Raw genomic sequence first — 19,017 nt, 5'->3', positions numbered from 1 at the left:
CTAAGCAGGTAACAGTTACCTAGGACGTAATATTCCAACTAGGCCTTAAAGTTTTACCTAGGCCTTAACAATAGGGAAAAGATGTTTCATAGTTTGGTCACAGTAAACTTTATTTATTATTTATTTTGGTTTTTCGAGACAGGGCTTCTCTGTGTAGTACTGACTGTCCTGGCACTTGCTCTGTAGACCAGATTTACCTCAAACTCAGAGATCTGCCTGTTTCTGCCCCCCAAGTGGTAGGATTAAAGGTGTGTGCCCACCATGCTCAGCCATAAGCATTTTTAAAAAGTTTAGCTTTTTCATCAAGATTTCTCTTTCTTGCTGGACATGGTAGTGCACACCTTTAAGCCTAGCATTTAGAAGGTAGACAAGCAAATCTCTGTTGAGTTGAGACCAGCCTGGTCTACAAAGTGAGTTCCCAGCCAGCTAGAGCTTCTTTGAGAGACACTGACTCAAAACAAAACTGGGGGGAAAAAACCCTAATAATAAAAAGAATTCTTTCTATTAGTTCAGCAGCGATCCAAGAATTGCCAGTGAGGTAAGTGAACTTAGATCGGGAAGTCTGAGACCCCATCTTCCCAACCTCCAGTTTATAGGCCCTTCTGTAGATGGAGCTGTGTTAAGGTCTCGCCTCAGGCTGCTCAGAACTGGAGAGTGTTTGCTTCTTTCTTCTTTGGAAACTGAGAAGGAAGGGATGAAGCTCTGGAGAAGTGACTTTTCATCTCCGTTGAGTATTAGCTCAGATTTTCCAGAAGCTAAAGAGAAGTTGGGGCCACACTTGTGACTGATACTGGGGCATGGGCTTCTGTTTCTGTCATAGGTTCCTGGAAAGGTCTGAGTGACCTTGGCCATGGGCACAGTAAATGCATAGGGCCACTGAATCCTTTGGGCTGAAATCTGGCTTGCCATCCACAAGGTCCCAGACCATCTACCATCACTGCCTGTGATTCAGGACATGGGATGGCCTAGAGCAGTGGTTTTCAACCTGTGGGTTGCAACCTCTTTGGAGGTCAAATAACATTTGCACAGGGATTGCCTAAAACCATCAGAAAACAAAGATATGTACATTAAGATTCATAATATAAGCAAAATTATAGTTATGAAGTATCAATGAATAATTTCATGGTAGGGGGTCATCACAACATGAGGAACTGTATTAAAGGGTTGCATTATTAGAAAGGTTGAGAACCTCTGGCCTAGAGGATAGAAGACCCACAAGACCTCTTAAACCAGAAGTAGGTAGCCTAGCTATATCTGAGAAGAGATTGGCTGCAGGACAGACCAGCTTCTGATCAGAATCCTTCACACTCACACCCACTGCCCAACTCAGTAGCACTGTGCCCACTCACCTACTCTCAACCCAGCTAAGGGCCTTGTGCACCTGCTTGGGTTTCTTCTCTTGAGCCTTTCCAGTCTCATGCACTCATTCAATCCACTCTTCCCACAATCAACGCAGGGTTTCTGAAGTGTCTCATTCTAGCACCCTTGTCCAGCATCTGTGAAACCCTTACTTCAATAAAGAACAATCCAGCAACTTGGCAGAACCCACCCCGTGCCTTCACATCTGTCCCAACTTTGCCCTGCTTTGGCATCTTTGGGCTCGTTGCACAAATAGGAAAGCCTATCTTGTCTGACACTGGGAAGTGCTGGTGAACACTGGACACTGCAGGGGAGAAGCTGGAGCAGACCTAGCCCCCTGTCCAGCAACAGAGAAAGCCAAAAGGTTGGGGATCGGTGACCAACAGGAACCTCAACCAGCACACCTGAACAGAGGAGGGAGAAGGAGCTGGCTGTCAACAAAGTCTTTTGGACTATGAGAAAGGAACTGAAGCCCGGGAAGGCGGGGACAAATTTGCCTCAAGGCCACCGGGCAAGGGAGGGTAGTACCTGAGCTGAGGCAGGAAGAGGAGGAGGCCACAGAGGAAGCGTGGGTCACCTCGCTCTTGCTGAGCGGGCGGGGCGGGGTCCTGCGCGCAGGTGAGCGGCGGGGCAGGGCGGGGCGCAGCTGCGTTTCGGTGCCTAGGCGCCACTGAGGCCACTCGCAGACACAGGCCGCAGTCGTGCCCTAGAGAGACCGAGGCGCCCCCCGAGTCATGGCCCACTCGGCCTGCGGGTTCTCAGTCGCACTGCTGGGGGCCCTGCTGCTGGGCACAGCACGCCTGCTGCGCGGGACAGGTAAGAGCAACCTGTGGCTGGCCAGGGAGGTGCCTGGAGGTGGCGCGTGTTCAGGGGTTGCACGATCCGGACCTGGTAGCACAGTCCTAGAGGTCCCCGAGACGACTCGCCCCAGCGCTCAGGCACGTGGGAGAGTTCTGGACCTAGGTGAGCTTCCCTGGCCCAGGAACAAATAAGCGCGCGGAACAAGCCTTAGGAGGACGTTCTCTAGGTAGCAGCACATTGTGCCATGGGTACTTTGCTGAGACTCTTAGGGATACTCGATTGGGACGTGGGAGAGCTTTCCTCTTCGGGCCCACTCCACACCTGGGCCAGAGAAGTGAGTTCAAGAAGAGGGTGGTTTGACTTCCCGCTGAGGTACCTCTTTAAGCTGTCCGTGCGTGCGCGCCGCTCATCCTGAGGCCTAGGGACAGCTTCAAGCGGACAGTCACCGGCCAGCAGCGGGCATCTAGCTGCAGAGACCCCACAGGTGCCCCACCTCTTCCCTGGTGGAAGGTTGGAGTGTAATTCCATGGAGCCTGTGAATTTCGAGTAGTTTGGATTGGGAGTAGAGGCTGCTCTGATCTCGGAGATCGCTCCAGGAAAGAATCGGATCTGTGGGCCCTAGGAGTAGAATACCGCGAATAAAACTAGCTTTCTTCAAGTAAGAACTTGATGTGAGGCTCTTTCTCAGACTCGCACAGGTTTTTATGTTTTAAAAAATAGTACGGTCCAAATCGTAGTTGGGGTCTGTAATATCAACACCTAAGGGGGTGTTTGTTTGTGTCGGACAGGTAGATAAATTAGCATAAATTAAAGAATAAAATTGAAATGGTGTGGTTAGACTTGGGCGTAAGCCGCAGGAAAACTTCCTGGTTTCTATTTCCAACATTAGGTGATATATAACTGCATAGTAAACAGGAAGACTTAAGACCTCCTTTAAAACTACACACACAGACACACTGTGGTATGTATTTTGTTGTTGCTAGGGTTTGGTTTCTGTTGTTCTGGGTCTCCCGGTGTCTCCCAAACTGGCCTTAAAACCACTGAGTTTCATGCTCTCACCCCATACTCCTGGAATTCATTACAGATGTGGGCCACCACTTTCTTAGGAGTGAGTTTCCAATCCATTTAAGGGACAGAGTATGTAGTCCCGGCTGTAGAGTGTCTGCCTAGCAAGTACAAAGCCCTTGGTTTAATTCCCAGCACTTTATAAACTGGGCATGGTGGCTCATACTTGTGATCCTAGCATTCTGGAGTGGAGGCAGGAGAGCTGGGAATTCAAGGTCAGTCTCAGCCTCATTGTGAGTTCTTTACAGGCCTGGGATATATGAATTTTTGTCTTAAAAACATTTTAAGAGTAGAAAAATAGGAAAGGAATGCATGTGTGCATGAGAGGAGCGGGGAGGGTGTACCAGCATTTTTGGAGGCAGGTGACACTCTAGGGAATGTTTTGAGGTGTTTCTGACTTTCTATGGCAATAGTCAAAAACTTCTTCAGTGGGAATATGGTGTAAGTCCAGTAATCGTTGAAGACAAGACCTGCCTGCAGTCTGCTGTCTGTCTACACCTCGGGAGAAGTAGAGTTTATTCTTAGACCAGTGGGAACATGGATTCTTGAAGTGGTTCCACGAACTTTCATAGTCATAGAACAAAAGAAAATTATAAATCAAGGCATTTACCACGTATATTGGTGGGAACATTTAGTAAGTAGGTTAGTTACAGCCAGGGTTGAAGTCCCTGGGCAAGGTCTCATATGCTATCTGATGACATATATGATGGCTGTTGGGTTCATAGATGACATATATGATGGCTGTTGGGTTCATAGAAACTAAAGATCACCTAAGTTAATATAATCAAAGAGTTTTTACCTGACACTAAGATGTTAGGTCAGACACAGAGGTGGGTGGGAAATGGCTATTAAGGAGACTAAAAGACTGTCCAAGATAATTTTAACTCTCAATCTGCAACATTCCAACGTATCACAATTAGGACATTCAAAACCGCCTGTCAGTCTGCAGGATTTGCAGCACAGATGTGGGTTTTCAAAGAACTTCACCTCACATATCACACATTTTACTCCCCCAGACACGGAGGTTGTCATTTAGTTCCCAGGAGTTCCACTCGAGTCCTGTCTTCCAGGAAGCTCTGAGCTAGCTGAGTTGTGCAAATAACAGGAATTTAACCAACTCACTTTCCTCATCTGTGACCTCAGCTGCAGGGCTCCATGAGGTCACGTAACAGGCCGCCTGAGGAGTGCCCTAGTTTTCCTGAACTCAGGCTCCAAGGAACTGGTGAGGCCTCTGAGTTATTTGTACCAAAGCTGGGCCAGTCAGTGGGTTAACAGAGCAGGGATGATCGTGGTGTCGCTGGCCGTAGAGATGAAGAGCAAAGGGAAATGAGAGATTGGAAGAGGCATACTTGGTGTTCCCATCAGCCCCTCATGGCCAGGAGGTTGTTTTTTTTTTTTTTTTTTTTTTTTGTAAGATTTATTTATTTATTATATGTAAGTACACTGTAGCTGTCTTCAGACACTCCAGAAGAGGGAGTCAGATCCCGTTACGGATGGTTGTGAGCCACCATGTGGTTGCTGGGATCTGAACTACGGGCCTTCGGAAGAGCAGTCGGGTGCTCTTACCCACTGAGCCATCTCACCAGCCCCTAAAACACCATGTTGATTGCTTTCAAGAGCAACTGGGTACCAGAGCCCATGTCTGGCTGCCATTGTTCTCCCAAAGCTGTAATGGACACAAATTCAAGTAAGGATCCTGGCTGTTGTCTGGAATGTGTTACTAGCAGGAGGTGGAATCCCACAGCCCTCTGCCACACCCCATAGATTTCCCTAGGGTGAGTCACAGGAGACAGTCAGGGCTTCATGTCACCCACAGGCTCTCTTCAGAGTTCACCTTTGCTCACAGATAATGTTTTGTTTCACGTTGGTTATAAATATTACAAACTTCTCTAGAATAACTATGATACTTGAAACTTTCTTTGTTTTTAGAGCAGGGGAATTTAGCTCAGTTGTCAGAGCTCTCACCTGGGATTAATCCCTAGCACTGCATAAATGAGGCATGGTGTTGCATAGGTGTAATCCCAGCTCTTGGACAACGTAGGCAGGGTGATCAGGAGTTTGGGGTTATCCTGCATAACAAATTCCAGGTTATTCTGCATTACATCAACGGACACACACAGTACAGTTTCTGTTCTGATAGGCTCATCAGACAGGTATTAAGAATTACACGGCACAGGGCAAGAAAAATGGCTCAGTGAGATAATAAGGCATTTGTTACCAAGACTGACTACTTGAGTAGTACAGGACTCACTCAGTAGTGAAGAGGCTACTCCCCAAGTTTTTCTCTGACCTGCACACACACACACACTCACACACAGATGCACATGCACACACACACACATACAGAGGCACACACACAGGTACATGTACACACACATACAGAGGCACACACACACTCACAGAGGCACATATGCAGGCACATGCACACACACTCACATACAGAGGTGCACACACAGGCACATGCACACACACACATACAGAGGCACACACACAGACACACGCACACAATTCACTTATGGCACAAACCTCAACTCATTTTTGCCCAGCAGGGCTAATGGGGATGAGAAGGAAGGTTGAGGTCATTTTGAGGCAGTGAAGAGTAGCCAGATCCCTAATGTGGGGACTTGTGGCCGAGGCCCTCGGCTTTGTTAATTAAGAAAAGTTCACACCCTTTAATTGTAACTCCTAACTGTTAAAATTATCCCCACAATCAAATTGTTTAAAGTCACTCACCACAACCTTGTAATTAGCCCATCGTCTTCCGAAAAACACTCTAGACAACCCGACAACCTGACAACTCAGTTTCGCCTCATCCCTCTACAACCTTTCTTTGTATTTGGGTCAAATCTTGTTTTTGTTTTTAATAAGCTGTAATTGTCAGTATTGCTCTGAGGCCCTGTCTTCCAACATCTGAGCCAGAGCCACCATTTGTAGTTTCTAGAGTTACTGGCTGCTGCTGCTCTTTTCAGAAGCCAAGGCATTATGAAGCATTTTCTGTGAAAGCCACTTTACTACTTTGTGTTCCATATTTCTACTTAACAACAATAATTCCTGAAAGCCCATCATGGTGATCCAGCTGTAAGGCATTTTTTCAATTAGTGATCAAGGGAGGAGGGTCCATTGTGGGTGCCACCATCCCTGGGCTAGTAGTCCAGTCCTGATATCCTTTGGTGATGAACAGCAATGTGAATGTGTAAGCTGAATAAACCCTTTCCTCCCCAACTTGCTTCTTGGTCATGATGTTTGTGCAGGAATAGAAACCCTGACTAAGATAGTAGGGGCAGTTATAAATCTGTTGTTCAGTCATGCAGAACCCTCAACAGGTTCTGAATGTGTAGTGAAAAACAGAAAGATACTCACATGTAATTAACAACTAATGTTATTAAGGGTGAAGTCCATAAAACATTGACTGGAGACTGCCAGGCCATATATGCAGCTTATCACAGATGATCTCTTGGCATAGGGTAACCCACTTCATCTCCTGTGGACACTCAGGGGTCTCTACTGGCTCCTGACTTTCTCCATTCAATGGTACATGGAACACAAGCATACTCTCGAACATCTTTCTTTAAAGTGTTGTTTAGAGCTATAAACATATGTTTCCAAAATAAACATTGGTCAGAGTAATTTTGATGGGGGAAATAGAAGTCATAATGTTTAAACAATTAAAAATGAGGTTTCTTTTCTCCTGAGAAAATATAGACAGGGGAGGCATGAATGCGTCTTCATGTCCTGATGCTTCTGTTCTCAAAGAGTCAGGCAGTCCAGAGAAGTGAAGTAACTTGCCTAAGATAACCCAGCTGGGCTACAGGGACACTGAAATGGTGCCTATGCCGATTGGTCAGCTTTAAAGCATTGTCTGCATCCCAGAAACTGCCCTTGATTTAAAAAATCAAAACAACAAAACACCCACAGAGGACTTAGTGCTATGTTTTCGGGTTTTTTTTTTTTTTGTTGTTGTTCTAGGAATTCTCTCTCTCTCTCTCTCTCTCTCTCTCTCTCTCTCTCTCTCTCTCTCTCTCTCTCTCTCCCCTCTCTCTTCTCTCTCTCCTCTCTCATATTAAGATTTCTTTTATTTTTATTTTTATTTAATTTTTTCTTTTTGTTTTTTTTGAGACAGGATCTCTTTATATAGGACAGCCTTTGCTGTCCTAGAACTCACTTTGTAGGAGTAGGTAGGTAGATAGATCTACCTATCTCTGCCTCCTGGGTGCTGAGATTAAAGGTGTGTGCCATTATCTCCCAAGTGTAGAATTATAGGTGTGCTCTATAAGGTGACTGATTTGTGAGCTATTCTTGACTTACCTTTCTCAGCAAAACTCCTTTTCTATATCCCAGAGAGTCTCCTAAGCATATTAGAAGAGCAGGAACATCTTCAAGTATTTTCTTGAAACAGCATACAATTTATTCTGTTCTTTAAGATCCGTGGTGATCCATGTTGCTATAGGTACTTTAGAAACACCAGGTTGAAAGAAAAAAGAAAGAAAGAAAAACCCACCAGGTTGAAGGGCTAGCCTGGTCTTTCTGATTTTTCTTCCTGAGTAGTAGGATTACAGATGTGCACCACTATACCTGATTGTGGTGGTAGGTTCTTTTGTTGTTGTTGTTCATATTCAAGAATTTTAAAACTGTTTAGAATTACGGTTGCAAAAGGAAGATATTTTGGTGTAGGGAATATTTAAAATACCAAAGTGGGAGGAACTTAAGGCCATCTTTTATTTTATTTTATTTTTTTAAGTTCTGTTCCTAATATTAGGTTTGACTATCATGATGGCTCACTTTTTTTTAACTATTCATGTTAATGTCATGAGGTTAATAAACTTAATTCAGAGAAGTAAGGATGCCAGCCAGACGTGGTTCTGTTTTCCCTCTGGTTGTTAAGACAGAATGGTACTCGGAAGGCTTGGCTTCTCAACGCAACAGGCCATGTATCCAGTATCCAGCCCCTGAGATCACAGTGGAAATTAAGTTGCTACTGTCACTCATGTTTGAGATAACTTGGTAAAGTTTAGTTACATACCATTGATTAAATATATAGTGTGGGTAGCCTAGAAGATGGATGCAATGAGGCAAGAACTTGTGTGTTTATTATACATATGTTGCTACTTTAGATTATACATATTGTTGCCACTTTAGAGTGTTCCTTTTCTTGTACATCAGTGTTCCATGTTATACTATCAGTTACTCCTGTTGTCCCTTGACATTGTCAAGAACCAGGCCCAGCAATGGCTCTGTGCCTTCTAGGTTTGTTTTGTTACATTCAGTGACATTCTCGTCTCAGTGAAATGGCCAATGAATTTACCAGAATGTATCCCATCAAATGATATATGACCACAGGGCAAAATAGGGAATAGAGGGCTCAACCTCATTGTAGCAGGGAAGGCATGGCAGCAGGTAGGGGAGGGATGGTTGCAAGAGCCAGAAAGCTGGCTGAGTACATTTTCATCTGCGTATAGGAAGCAGAGAGGGAGAGAGAGAAGAGAGCACACAGGGAGTGGGTCCAGGCTATAAATCCTCAAAGCCCACCCCCAAGTGATATACTTCCTCAAATACATGAGCCTGTGAGAGACATTCTTCATTCATAATATCACATTTTCATCCCATCGTCTGACTATTTGCATTCTAACTCGCTTCTCCTGGTACACTAACACCCATGCTTGTGCCTCTTTCCCTGGTACACTAACATCCGTGCCTGTGTCTCTTCTGATACACTAAGACCCATGGCCTGTGTCCCTTCTAGCATACTAACGCCCATGCCTGTGTCCTTGTGTGAGGACTCTTCTCACTCCTCTAACAGGTGTCTAAAAAGAGTGTTTGAACTCGCTCTTCTTTCCTTCAGATTCGTTGCTCCTTCTGTGTACTTTGTGTCCTTCCTGGCCACACTCTGTGTGTTTCTCATTTTTCTGGGCCATTTCAGAATATTACTGTGTATTGAGAAGCTGTGCTCAGGCCTGGACTCTAATGGTTTACAATTTCCAACCATGCACAGTTAGCTTTGAGCTAAGTTTGATATTTGGGCGAAGCACACCTTGAACTGATGAAACTCACAACAGCAATTGTGCATCCTGGCTCACACATTTCTTTTCTTTGTGAATGGGGGCAGGGTCATACATAAGTTTTTACATGTATAGTTTGCATTTGTGCACATATGTGGAGGCCAGAGGTCAACCTCAGGTGTCATTCCTTAGGAGTCATCTACCTTGTTTTTTGAGACAGGGTTTCTTACTGGCCTAGAACTCATCAAATAGGCAGAGGTGGCTGTCCAGCAAGTCTCAGGAATCTACACCCATCCCTGCCTCCCCAATGCTAGGATTATAAGCATGTGCTATCATGCCTGACTATCTTCTTTTTCTTTCTTTCTTTTCTTTGTGTGGGTTCTAGGGAATCAGACTCAGGTTCTTATGCATACAAGGCAAACATTTCCCAAGACATAGATGTTTACTTCTTGTTCACAGAAAATATAAAACAGAGGCTGTCCTCTAGGCAAGGATAAGGAGACCCAAGGCCCTTATGCTTTCTGAGCCTCCCATCTTCAGCATATGGCCCTTAGTTCATCTGCTTCTAACATCAGGAAACATCTATCCACTGCCCAGCTTTCTACATCATAAGTCCTGGGACAGTGAAAGCTTTTGGTTCTTGGTACCATGTGCTCCGGTTGGGTGTTGTGACCAGGGTAGGACAGGTCTAGACATGAGCTAAACAGACCCTTGGACTATTTACATCTGCAGGTGCAATTATGCTGATATTTGCCTGTTGCACATGTAGCTCCAGAATAGCTTATACACACTTGGCTTCAAGCCACCATGATATGCATGGGCCAGGAGATGGAGCTTCACATTGGAAGGACTTTGGCCATATGGAACAGGCAAGCCCTGGACTCCTGGGCAAATTGGCCTAACAGCCCAAATGGGGAACTGCGCTTTAGTAGTCTGACAACCTCTGTGCATGCTGGAAGTCTGCCCTGTTGGAGACTCCAAAATGACAGTGATACCCATAGAGATGATCTTGAGGAAGGTTCTATCTGAGGCAATAGGCCATCTGCCCTCCATGGTCCAGCTGACAAGCCTAGATTATCATCATAGAGGATACTTATGTCCAGTCTTCCTCGGTCACTATGGTATTTGCTTCTGGGTCTTGCTTACTGCTATAATCCCCATATCCTTAGACAATGTCCCACATGGTGGCAAAGGCCCATCTCTCTTTCTGGAAACCATCTTGCTCAGCAGTTGGAGTTGGAGATGTAAGCAGATGTCTCTTCACCCTAGATAGCACATCACTGATAGACTAAAGATTTGATTCCACTCAAGTCTAGTTTAGTAGCCAGTGAGTTTATTTGGGTTACTTACAGGAACCTGAGTGACTCAGGCAGGTGCATCACTGGGAAGCCCACTCCAGTACAGGAAATGGCTCATGAAAGCTACATCTCTGAAGCTCCCTGTACAAGTTGCAGGAAAACGGAAGAGTTTCTCTCAGCAATGTTTACTGCTTTGTAACCTTGGGATGGTAGCTGGTGGAAGTTGTACCTTTCAGAGTTTCTGGATCTTAGTAAAATTCCTGGGCCTTCACTCCAGGACAAAAGGTCTCATCTACACAGAAAACTGAGCAACACTGGTTTCAAATCATGACACCACTGCTTATTAACTAGGTCAGCTGGGCAGGTTACCTAACCTAAGACTGACCTGAGGGACAACATAGAAGTAGCCACACCTGGAACCTGGCCAAGGTTCCATTGGGAGGGTGTGTGTAAGTCACTCCCTTGTTGACCTAGAGCAGGTCCCTCCATTGCTCAGAACTGTGACAGTTCAGGTCATCATAATCAGTTCATCATTATAGAGTCTATGCTGTAACACATGCTTCAGCTCCCTGTTCAAGTTGCAGGAAAACGGAAGAGTTTCTCTCAGCCATGTTTACTGCTGGGGCTTGCTTTGGGCATGTATGAGGGTTCCCAGAGGAAATTCCTAGAAGTGAACTTGCTGAATTAGAGGCCCTATGTTGTTTTGCATGACACACAGAACACATTCTTAAACGTTGTTTAAGCAAGTGTCTACTCACACATGGATTTCCTGTTAGCCAGCTGACTGACCAGGCAGGTTCTGAATAGCTCAGTCAGCACACTCAGTTGGAATACCCCCACAAATCTCCCAGGACTACAGCTTTCCCTATGACCAAGTGCTACAGACCCACGTTGGGCTAAGCAAGCTGCATGTGACACCGGAGCTGGCTGGCCCTTGGATTCCTGGCCTTTAATCCCTCCCTGGTGAGAGATGAAGTGTTAGTTCAGAACGGGCCTGGAATGCTGACAGTCTTATCAGACACTTCAGCCTTTGGGTTAAATTTCAGGAGCAAGCTCTTATCTTGTCAGGACAAGAAGACATGATTTATATAGTAAACAGTACTTGGGTCATCTTGCAGAAGCCAGCCACAGGGTCTAGCAGTGTAGCTCAGTGGCAGAGCCCCTTACCTAGCACACATGAAGACCTGGGTTCCAGCCTTTGGTTTTTGTGGTGCATACCTGTGAGATGCAACTGGGGGCTGGGGGATGAGGGAGGCTGTGTTTAGACAGGGCAGGGTCTCATGTAGCTGAGGTTGGTCTCAAATTCTCTCTGTAGCTGAAACTGACCCTGAACTTCTGATCCTCCCGCCTCTACCTCCCAACTGCTAAGGTTATAGATATGTGCTGCCATACCTGCTTTATGCAGTGGCTTCATAAAGCCACTTCCTTTAGCTAGGTCCTGAATTAACATCTTCTAGACTGAGGCCTGTACCCTGTTCCAGCTCCTTCTTCCAGCAATGAAGCAGGGAAGCTGGGGAAGTGGAACCCAGTAGAACCTTCCAACTCTAAGTGAGCGTCTTATCCTTGGCTAGTGCCTACAGGTCCATTATTAAAAGGCAAGTAGCTGGATTCTGCTTTGCTATATCTGCTGCAATACCAGGTAGCTTTTGAAAGAATGAGGTGACATAAAGTTATGTAAAGGATGCCCAGGTAGGAAACACAGGTCCCGAACAGCAGCTATGACATGCAACCTCTGGCAACAAAAAGTAAATGGAGGTGGGATAGGTGTACACACGGCCGGCCGGAGCCTGGCTAAGGAAGACCATGCCTGCCTGATGGCCTCTGGGAAAAGAAGCAGATATGAGAAAAAGAGAGAGAGATGTTGGCTGGTCAAGCCTTCCACTTAACTTTATGCCTTATATTTTATTTATCTAGATGTAAAAGGTGCTTTAAAAAAAAAACTCTACTGTGGCATACGACATAAAATTCACCCATCTCAATGACTTAATTGTCCATGTGCTATTGAGTATGAGTTATATTGAAAAATTCCCCAGAAAGTTCCTCCTGACCTCTTTACAATCAATTCCTGTCTGGCAACCACTGATTTGTCTTCTATTACCAGAGTTTTGCCTTTAATACACCTCCTACCCTGAAAAAAAGGAGTCTCATGTAGCCAAGTAGCCAAGACTGTTATCAAATTTACTGTACCCAAAGCTGGCCTTGAACTCCTTTTTCCACCTTCCATGTGCTAGGATTGCAGGTGTGAGCCACCTCACCCAGCTGAAGTATTCTTAAATAAAAAAAAAAAAAATCAAAGCTAGCAGTTAGTACCTTTGTTACATTAAAATGAATTTCTGAAGTATAGCCTTACCTTTAGAAAAAAAAAAAAAGTCTGAGACTCCTTTCTGCAAGAATTTGTTTGTAGTGGGCAGGTGTAGAGACAAAGGAGAGGCAGGTAGATCTTTGTGAGTTCAAAGCCAGCTTGGTCTACTCACTGAGTCCCAGGTCAGCCAGGGCTACATAGAGAGACCTTGTCGAAAAAAAAAAATCAATTAATTAATTAATTAAGATGTAGGTGTGAGCCAGGCAGTGGTGGCACATGCCTTTAATCCCAGCACTTGGGAGGCAGAGGCAGGCAGATTTCTGAGTTCAAGGCCAGCCTGGTCTACAGAGTGAGTTCCAGGACAGCCAGGGCTACACAGAGGAACCCTGTCTCAAAAAAAAAAAAAAAGTAGGTGTGGAGCCCAGTATGGGGTTGTAAGTGTCCAGTGTGGTGAGTCTGACAAAAGATACCTGTTTAAGAACAACAGTAATCAGACAGAGAGATGGCTCAGCAGTTAAGAGCATGCAGCATTCATTTAGATGACCTGAATTTAATTCCCAGAACCCACATCAGACAGCTTACAACTGCCCAAAACCATCTCCAGAGGACATGATACCATCTCCTGTACTGAAGCACCTGCACTCACATGCACATGCCTGTATGCACACACACACACATACATACACATAATTTTTTTAAATCAAAGTAAAATTTAAAAAGACAGACAAGACATTCTGATGCCTGAGGCCTGTAGGAAACTATTAATAAAACCCTGAGACTAACCGTCGGATAGCTCTAGCTCTGTTATTAATCACCTGGAGTCCTAAAGTGTTCCGATGTTTAAAAGGCTATCTTCTGCCAGGTCTGGTGGCCCTAAGTCCAGCCACGAATAAGTAGACCAAGTTCAGGGTCAGCATGAGCTGATCACAAGACCTTGCTTTAAAAAAGCAGGAGGGAGAGAAGAAGACAGGAGACCAAGAAACCCAGGAGACTCTAAACACCTAAGCAGGTGGGGAAGAGGCACGTCAGGCCACTGCCCCCGAGCTAACTGTTAGAGCTACCTTCTGACTCTTCCTGCTTGACCCTGTGGTTTCCACTGACTTTCGTGACCCACACTTAGAGGTGTGACGGAGTGGATCTTTCTAACATGTCGTGGACTGTCGAGATGACTTGAAGTAGTCCTGTAGCGGTGTAGCCTGTCACCACCAATTATATACAGAGGTCAGAGGCTGAACTGTTGGTTGTTTAATCTCCAGTCCCCATGTTCCTCATCGTATTATCGCGAAGCTTTTAACTTCAGTTATCCCCCTAATCTCTTTTCTTCACTCATCTGGAGTTTTGAGGAGACTTGAGAGGTTTGTCCTGATGTCTCCAAACCACTTCTGGGAATAATGTGGGAGTGATCAAGGCAAGGTGACTAGTATGGCTTGTCAGGTTCAGTTTGACCCCCACCTAATGATCAAGGTGTTTCATGGTCCAGATACCCAGGAGAGATGGGGGGGGGGCTTTAATCTGGGAAGAAGCATTTCCTACCAGACCACACCAAAGACCTGATTGAATGTTTATCATCCCTTCTTAAATACAAGGAGGGAGGGAAGAAGAGAGAGAGAGAGAGAGAGAGAGAGAGAGAGAGAGAGAGAGAGAGAGAGAGAGAGAAAGGAGAGAGAATGTGAATGAATATGAGTGTCTGGGGAATTCTTCTATTCTCAGAAATGTTTCATTCTGCCCTTGGTTTACCATGTTAGAGGGAACAAGCCATTCTCATCAGAAAGTTCCTGGCTGTGTATGAAATTTCCAGGGCAGAATTAGATCTGTGAGTACTCGTTCAACAAGCCCTGGACTCCAGTATCATACCTCTGGTGTTAACCTGGCCTTGCCTCTTCTTAGTCATAGAAACCTGAGTGACTTCCTTAACTTGTCTGAACCTCAGTCCTCACCTGTAGGCTGGAGACTGGTAGGAGAGCCACTCCCTCCCAGAGCTGGTCCTGTTAGAACAGGTCATGTTGGTGATAACCCTAGCCTTTCGGCAGCAGCCAATAACTCTACTTACTTCCTAAGAATGGCAGCTGTACCCCTTCTCTGGGCAGCTTGACAGAATGGAGAGGACATTTCATTTGTGGTCCCTGAATAGGGAAGGTAGGCAGGTCTGTCCAACTGACTCCCAAGTACAGCACAGGTTGGGAAGTGAGGTCATGTCTCTGGGTCATATGAGTCGACAGGTATGAGAAAGCCTTTACAGACAGTGAACAGAGCTGTGAGGCTGGCATAATGTGAGGCTTCATGTGCCCTTGCGCAGCCTCAGAGTGACAGTATGCTGAGAGTTTGTCCTGAAGGTGCTACCTGGGCCTCAACCAGGCCTTGCCCACGATAATCAGGATTCTGGTTTGGAGCTCAGGCAAGCTGGTGACTCTGGACTGTACTGGACACCACTCTCTAATACCTATCACTGACACTGGCACCGTGAAGTTCCATTGTTAATTCTATCTACAGTAAACAGGGTGAATGTTGATTGAATCCCCAAACTCTCTTAAGTAAGTGCTGAATGGATACTTAACTCATTCAGGCCTCAACATGATTCTCTTTTTATCCCCTAAGCATTTGCCCAAGCAAACACAGCCAGCAATAGAGCAACCCAGTTCTAAATTACTCTCTTCACCCTAAAACACAGCTGTGAAGTCTTTCTGGTCCCAACAAGTGAAGCCCATGCACCCCTAGAAAACTGATGGCTAACCCCCAGTATCTTCGGAGTACTTTGAACTTGCTTGGTGGCTTCAGGTTACTGACTCTGATGGGGTTTAATAGCTAAGACCACACTGGATCATTCCTTGGTGCCGTGTGTGTGTGTGTGTGTGTGTGTGTGTGTGTGTGTGTGTGTGTGTGAAGTTGCTGATATCATGTGAGTGTCCCTTTGTGGTGGAATCTATTGGTGCCACTCCCCTGAGCCCTCCTAGTGTGGCTCCCCACTCTCTGAGCAAGCTATCAGTTAATGACGAGTGTTTTTGCAAACCCAGTTCTAGAAACAAATCACTCATTCACCTCATATTCATGCCTGAGGCATAGAAGCAGGAAACACTAGCTGGTGAACCCATCGAGTAAAGCGGATGGTCCACAGTGTGGTGTCTTTTAAGAGGGAGCACTCAGCATCAGCCTCCACAAACTGGCTTTGGACTCTGACTCCCACACAAGCTGTGACAGACCAGCCATGCTGATTCACACTTAACACCCCATGTCTTTCTCCCTGGGCATTCTGGGTATTCTCCAGGGCACCATGCCTGAGGGCACCTAAGCTTAGCCTTTTCCCTGGCTGGACCCTGCTTAGTGCATCTTGGTTGTACGGAGAAAGTGAGCCGAGTCCCAGAGGAAACCACATCAAGCGTGAAGGGACATATGAAAGTGTTTAAATTGCGCGTGTGTCAATGTTAGAAACTGACGAAGATGGGAGGAATCCCTGTTGTAGAGAATTGCATAAAACAGGACAGTGGGGAGAAGGAACAACAGGGCAACTGTGAAGTGTCCGGTGACATGTGAATAATGGAAGGGTTAATGAGAATTATGAGTGATGGATAGAAACATCCAAAATTCCCACCTGAGAGGCACAGCCGAGGTGGGATGAGTGAGGATTCCCTAATAAGGAGAAGTAGACCAGACCGGTGGGGAGCTAAAGAGAGCTGTGACTCAGGAGCTGAGTCCCCCAGGGCCCCACACCCGGGCATTCATTCACTGTTCCGAAGAAGGCTGACTTGGCTTTCTTTCAGCCCAGAAGACTTCAAAATTATACCAGTATTGGAAGTGCTTTCTGCATTTCTCTGGACTGGGGTCCCAAACCTTTTGAACTTTCCACCAATGAGGTATAAAATTCCCACAGAGATAAAAGAAATGCAGAAGAAATGCAAAAGTCTCTTTCCTCTCCTCCCAACTTTGGCACCTTCATGAGGGGCTCTAGTGTGCCAGGCCCAACAGAGGAGTGGGAGGGAAAGACTGAGGTTTTACTTCCAAGTGTTGGTTTTTCCAAGTTCCAAACGATAAATGGTTGAGTGGGTATGAGGAGAAATGGTGTGAACAAAATGTTCTCAAATCCCAAGTATCTGTGATTGAAAGAGCTTCTGATTGTATGCAAGCAATACCATTCCCATGATGCCTCACGATGGCAATGTAATGGCCTCCAGACCATGATCCTTCACTGTGGTGAAGTAATGGCCTCCAGAGCACTGGAGTGGGACAGGAGCCCCTCAGGTGGAATCCTGACCTCCTCGTTACCTCTCTGCCATTCCCGTTGCCTTACAGATCATTCAGAATGAAGGGAGCAGCCACACATGGCAGCTGTGCGAGTCCTTGATTGTGCCTCTGGAAAACAGCCTGCGAATTAAACTCCCTCTTTCTACTGCAAATGTGGCTGGGAATTGGCCATGCTGAATACAAGTTTGTAGCTCAGTATTTCCTTTGGAAGCTGAGTAGGACCACTAGGATCAAATGATCTGGGTCGGTGAAAGATAATGTATTGATTATCTTTCCCACCACTGTGTCTAGAACACCAGTCCCAGAGGGCTCAGTCCATGGTTGTTTGACTTAGTATTTAGACAAAACATCACAGCAGAAGGAGGATGGGCTGAGGGGCTTCTTTATTTCATGGTGGACAGGAAGGGGTCAGGAATGAGACACTCCCACGTCCTCCACGTTTGTTCTACTTCCTAAGGTTTCCAAAACCTTCCAAAATAGTATCCTTCAGGGCCCAAGCCATAGGGGCCTTTGGGAATGTTTCATATTTAAATTGTAACAAAGACACAGTGGCTGGGCAGTAGAATGCACCAGAGTGGAACTGAGCTGGGTGGCGATCTGTTGGAATCAGGTCATAACAAATGTATTTGAAAATCTGAGTTGTTTACACCCAAACTACAGTGTATGTCCACAACAGTGGTAGCAGCTATGTTTTGTGAAGGGAGAGCTGCTATACTCACTAGTTAGATGGCAGTAATTGGATCTTCACATGGAAAAATAAATAACTAAAAGTGAATCTCAAAGTGCTAAAAATCAAAAACAAACAAACTTCCAGGGGCAGGGCAGAGGCTCAGCAGTTAAGAGCATTCACTGGTTGTTTTTGATGACCCAGGTTCAATTCCCAACAGCCGCATGGCAGCTCTTGCCTGTCTCTAACTCGAGGTCCAGAGTGTATGTGATGCTCTCTGTGGCTTCTCCTGGGACACACACACATGGTGCTGATATACACACATGCTGTGCAGACATACAAACAGGCAAAACACCCATCTTCCAGTACAGATGAACAGATCTTAATGTCAGGTTCTCCAAAGCTGGGGGTGTTGTTATTTTTAAAATTGAAAAATCAGACTATTAGCTCCCTTGGTACAGGGACTCTGAATATTCCTGTTAATTAATTAATTAACTGATTAATTAATTAATTAAAATTTCTTTCTGTATAACCTTGGTTGGTCTGAACTTGCTATGTAGACTAGGCTGGCCTTGAACTCACAAAGGTCATCTTGCCCTCTGCCTCCCAAGCACTGGGATTATAGACATGTGCCACCATGACTGGCTTGTCAGTATATTTATTTGCACCAAGTGTGGTCCTTGGAATATGTTACGAATCCAGAAAACATCTGTTGAATAAATATCTGATTTCAAAGATTCTAAAAAGTCTAAATTTCTAAAAGACAATTTGCCAATATTACATGGCTTGCTTGCAAATAGGAGCTATCTGAGAGCAAGATTTTGGTGAGCTTAGTTTTGGTTTTCTCTGAATCTCAAGAGATCTGAAATGTTTACATACACCTTCAGAGAAGATAGCCCCCACAAAACATCAAAGTGTATTTTAGACATATTTATGACTTTTTATGAATGCTTTTTAGAAAATGCATTAAGGTGTAACATAAAATGCCATCACACCTGGAGTACAGAGTGATAAGTATTGGGTTACATACAATACAGGCATCACCACCAGAGTCAGGACCTGCAGCAGCTTCTGCATCCTTCAGAGCCTCCTGGTACCTCCTTCTCTACTCCAGCTCCACAACTGTCAGTCTAGCTGCCTTGTATCTGACAATTAAAATGATACTAATTAGCAGTAATAGTAATTTTCAATTACGGTTTGGCTAAAAGGTGAGCAAACAGAAGTATTAATGAAGGAAATTGGTACTTTCACAACCTGCTGGCCCTTGATGTTGAATTAGCTTGAGTTGGCTCC

The 19,017-nt window shown here is 45.3% G+C and overlaps 1 protein-coding gene across 1 annotated transcript in view; it reads left to right on the top strand.

Moving 5' to 3' along the window:
• The first annotated feature begins 2,000 nt into the window (after window positions 1-2,000).
• The window catches only part of Cdcp1 (CUB domain containing protein 1), a 37,591-nt gene continuing 20,574 nt past the window's right edge, over window positions 2,001-19,017 (top strand). Inside the window, exon 1 of the mRNA XM_021173068.2 lies at window positions 2,001-2,175. Coding sequence (XP_021028727.1) covers window positions 2,094-2,175 — 82 coding nt within the window. The 5' untranslated portion in view covers window positions 2,001-2,093. The remainder of the gene's footprint in view (window positions 2,176-19,017) is intronic.

Source organism: Mus caroli, unplaced genomic scaffold (assembly GCF_978045245.1).
Source record: "Mus caroli unplaced genomic scaffold, Mus_caroli_1 scaffold_11, whole genome shotgun sequence".
Taxonomy (NCBI): Eukaryota; Metazoa; Chordata; class Mammalia; order Rodentia; family Muridae; genus Mus; species Mus caroli.
The sequence above is the reverse complement of the archived record's forward strand: the minus strand, read 5'-3'. Positions and strand labels throughout refer to the sequence as shown.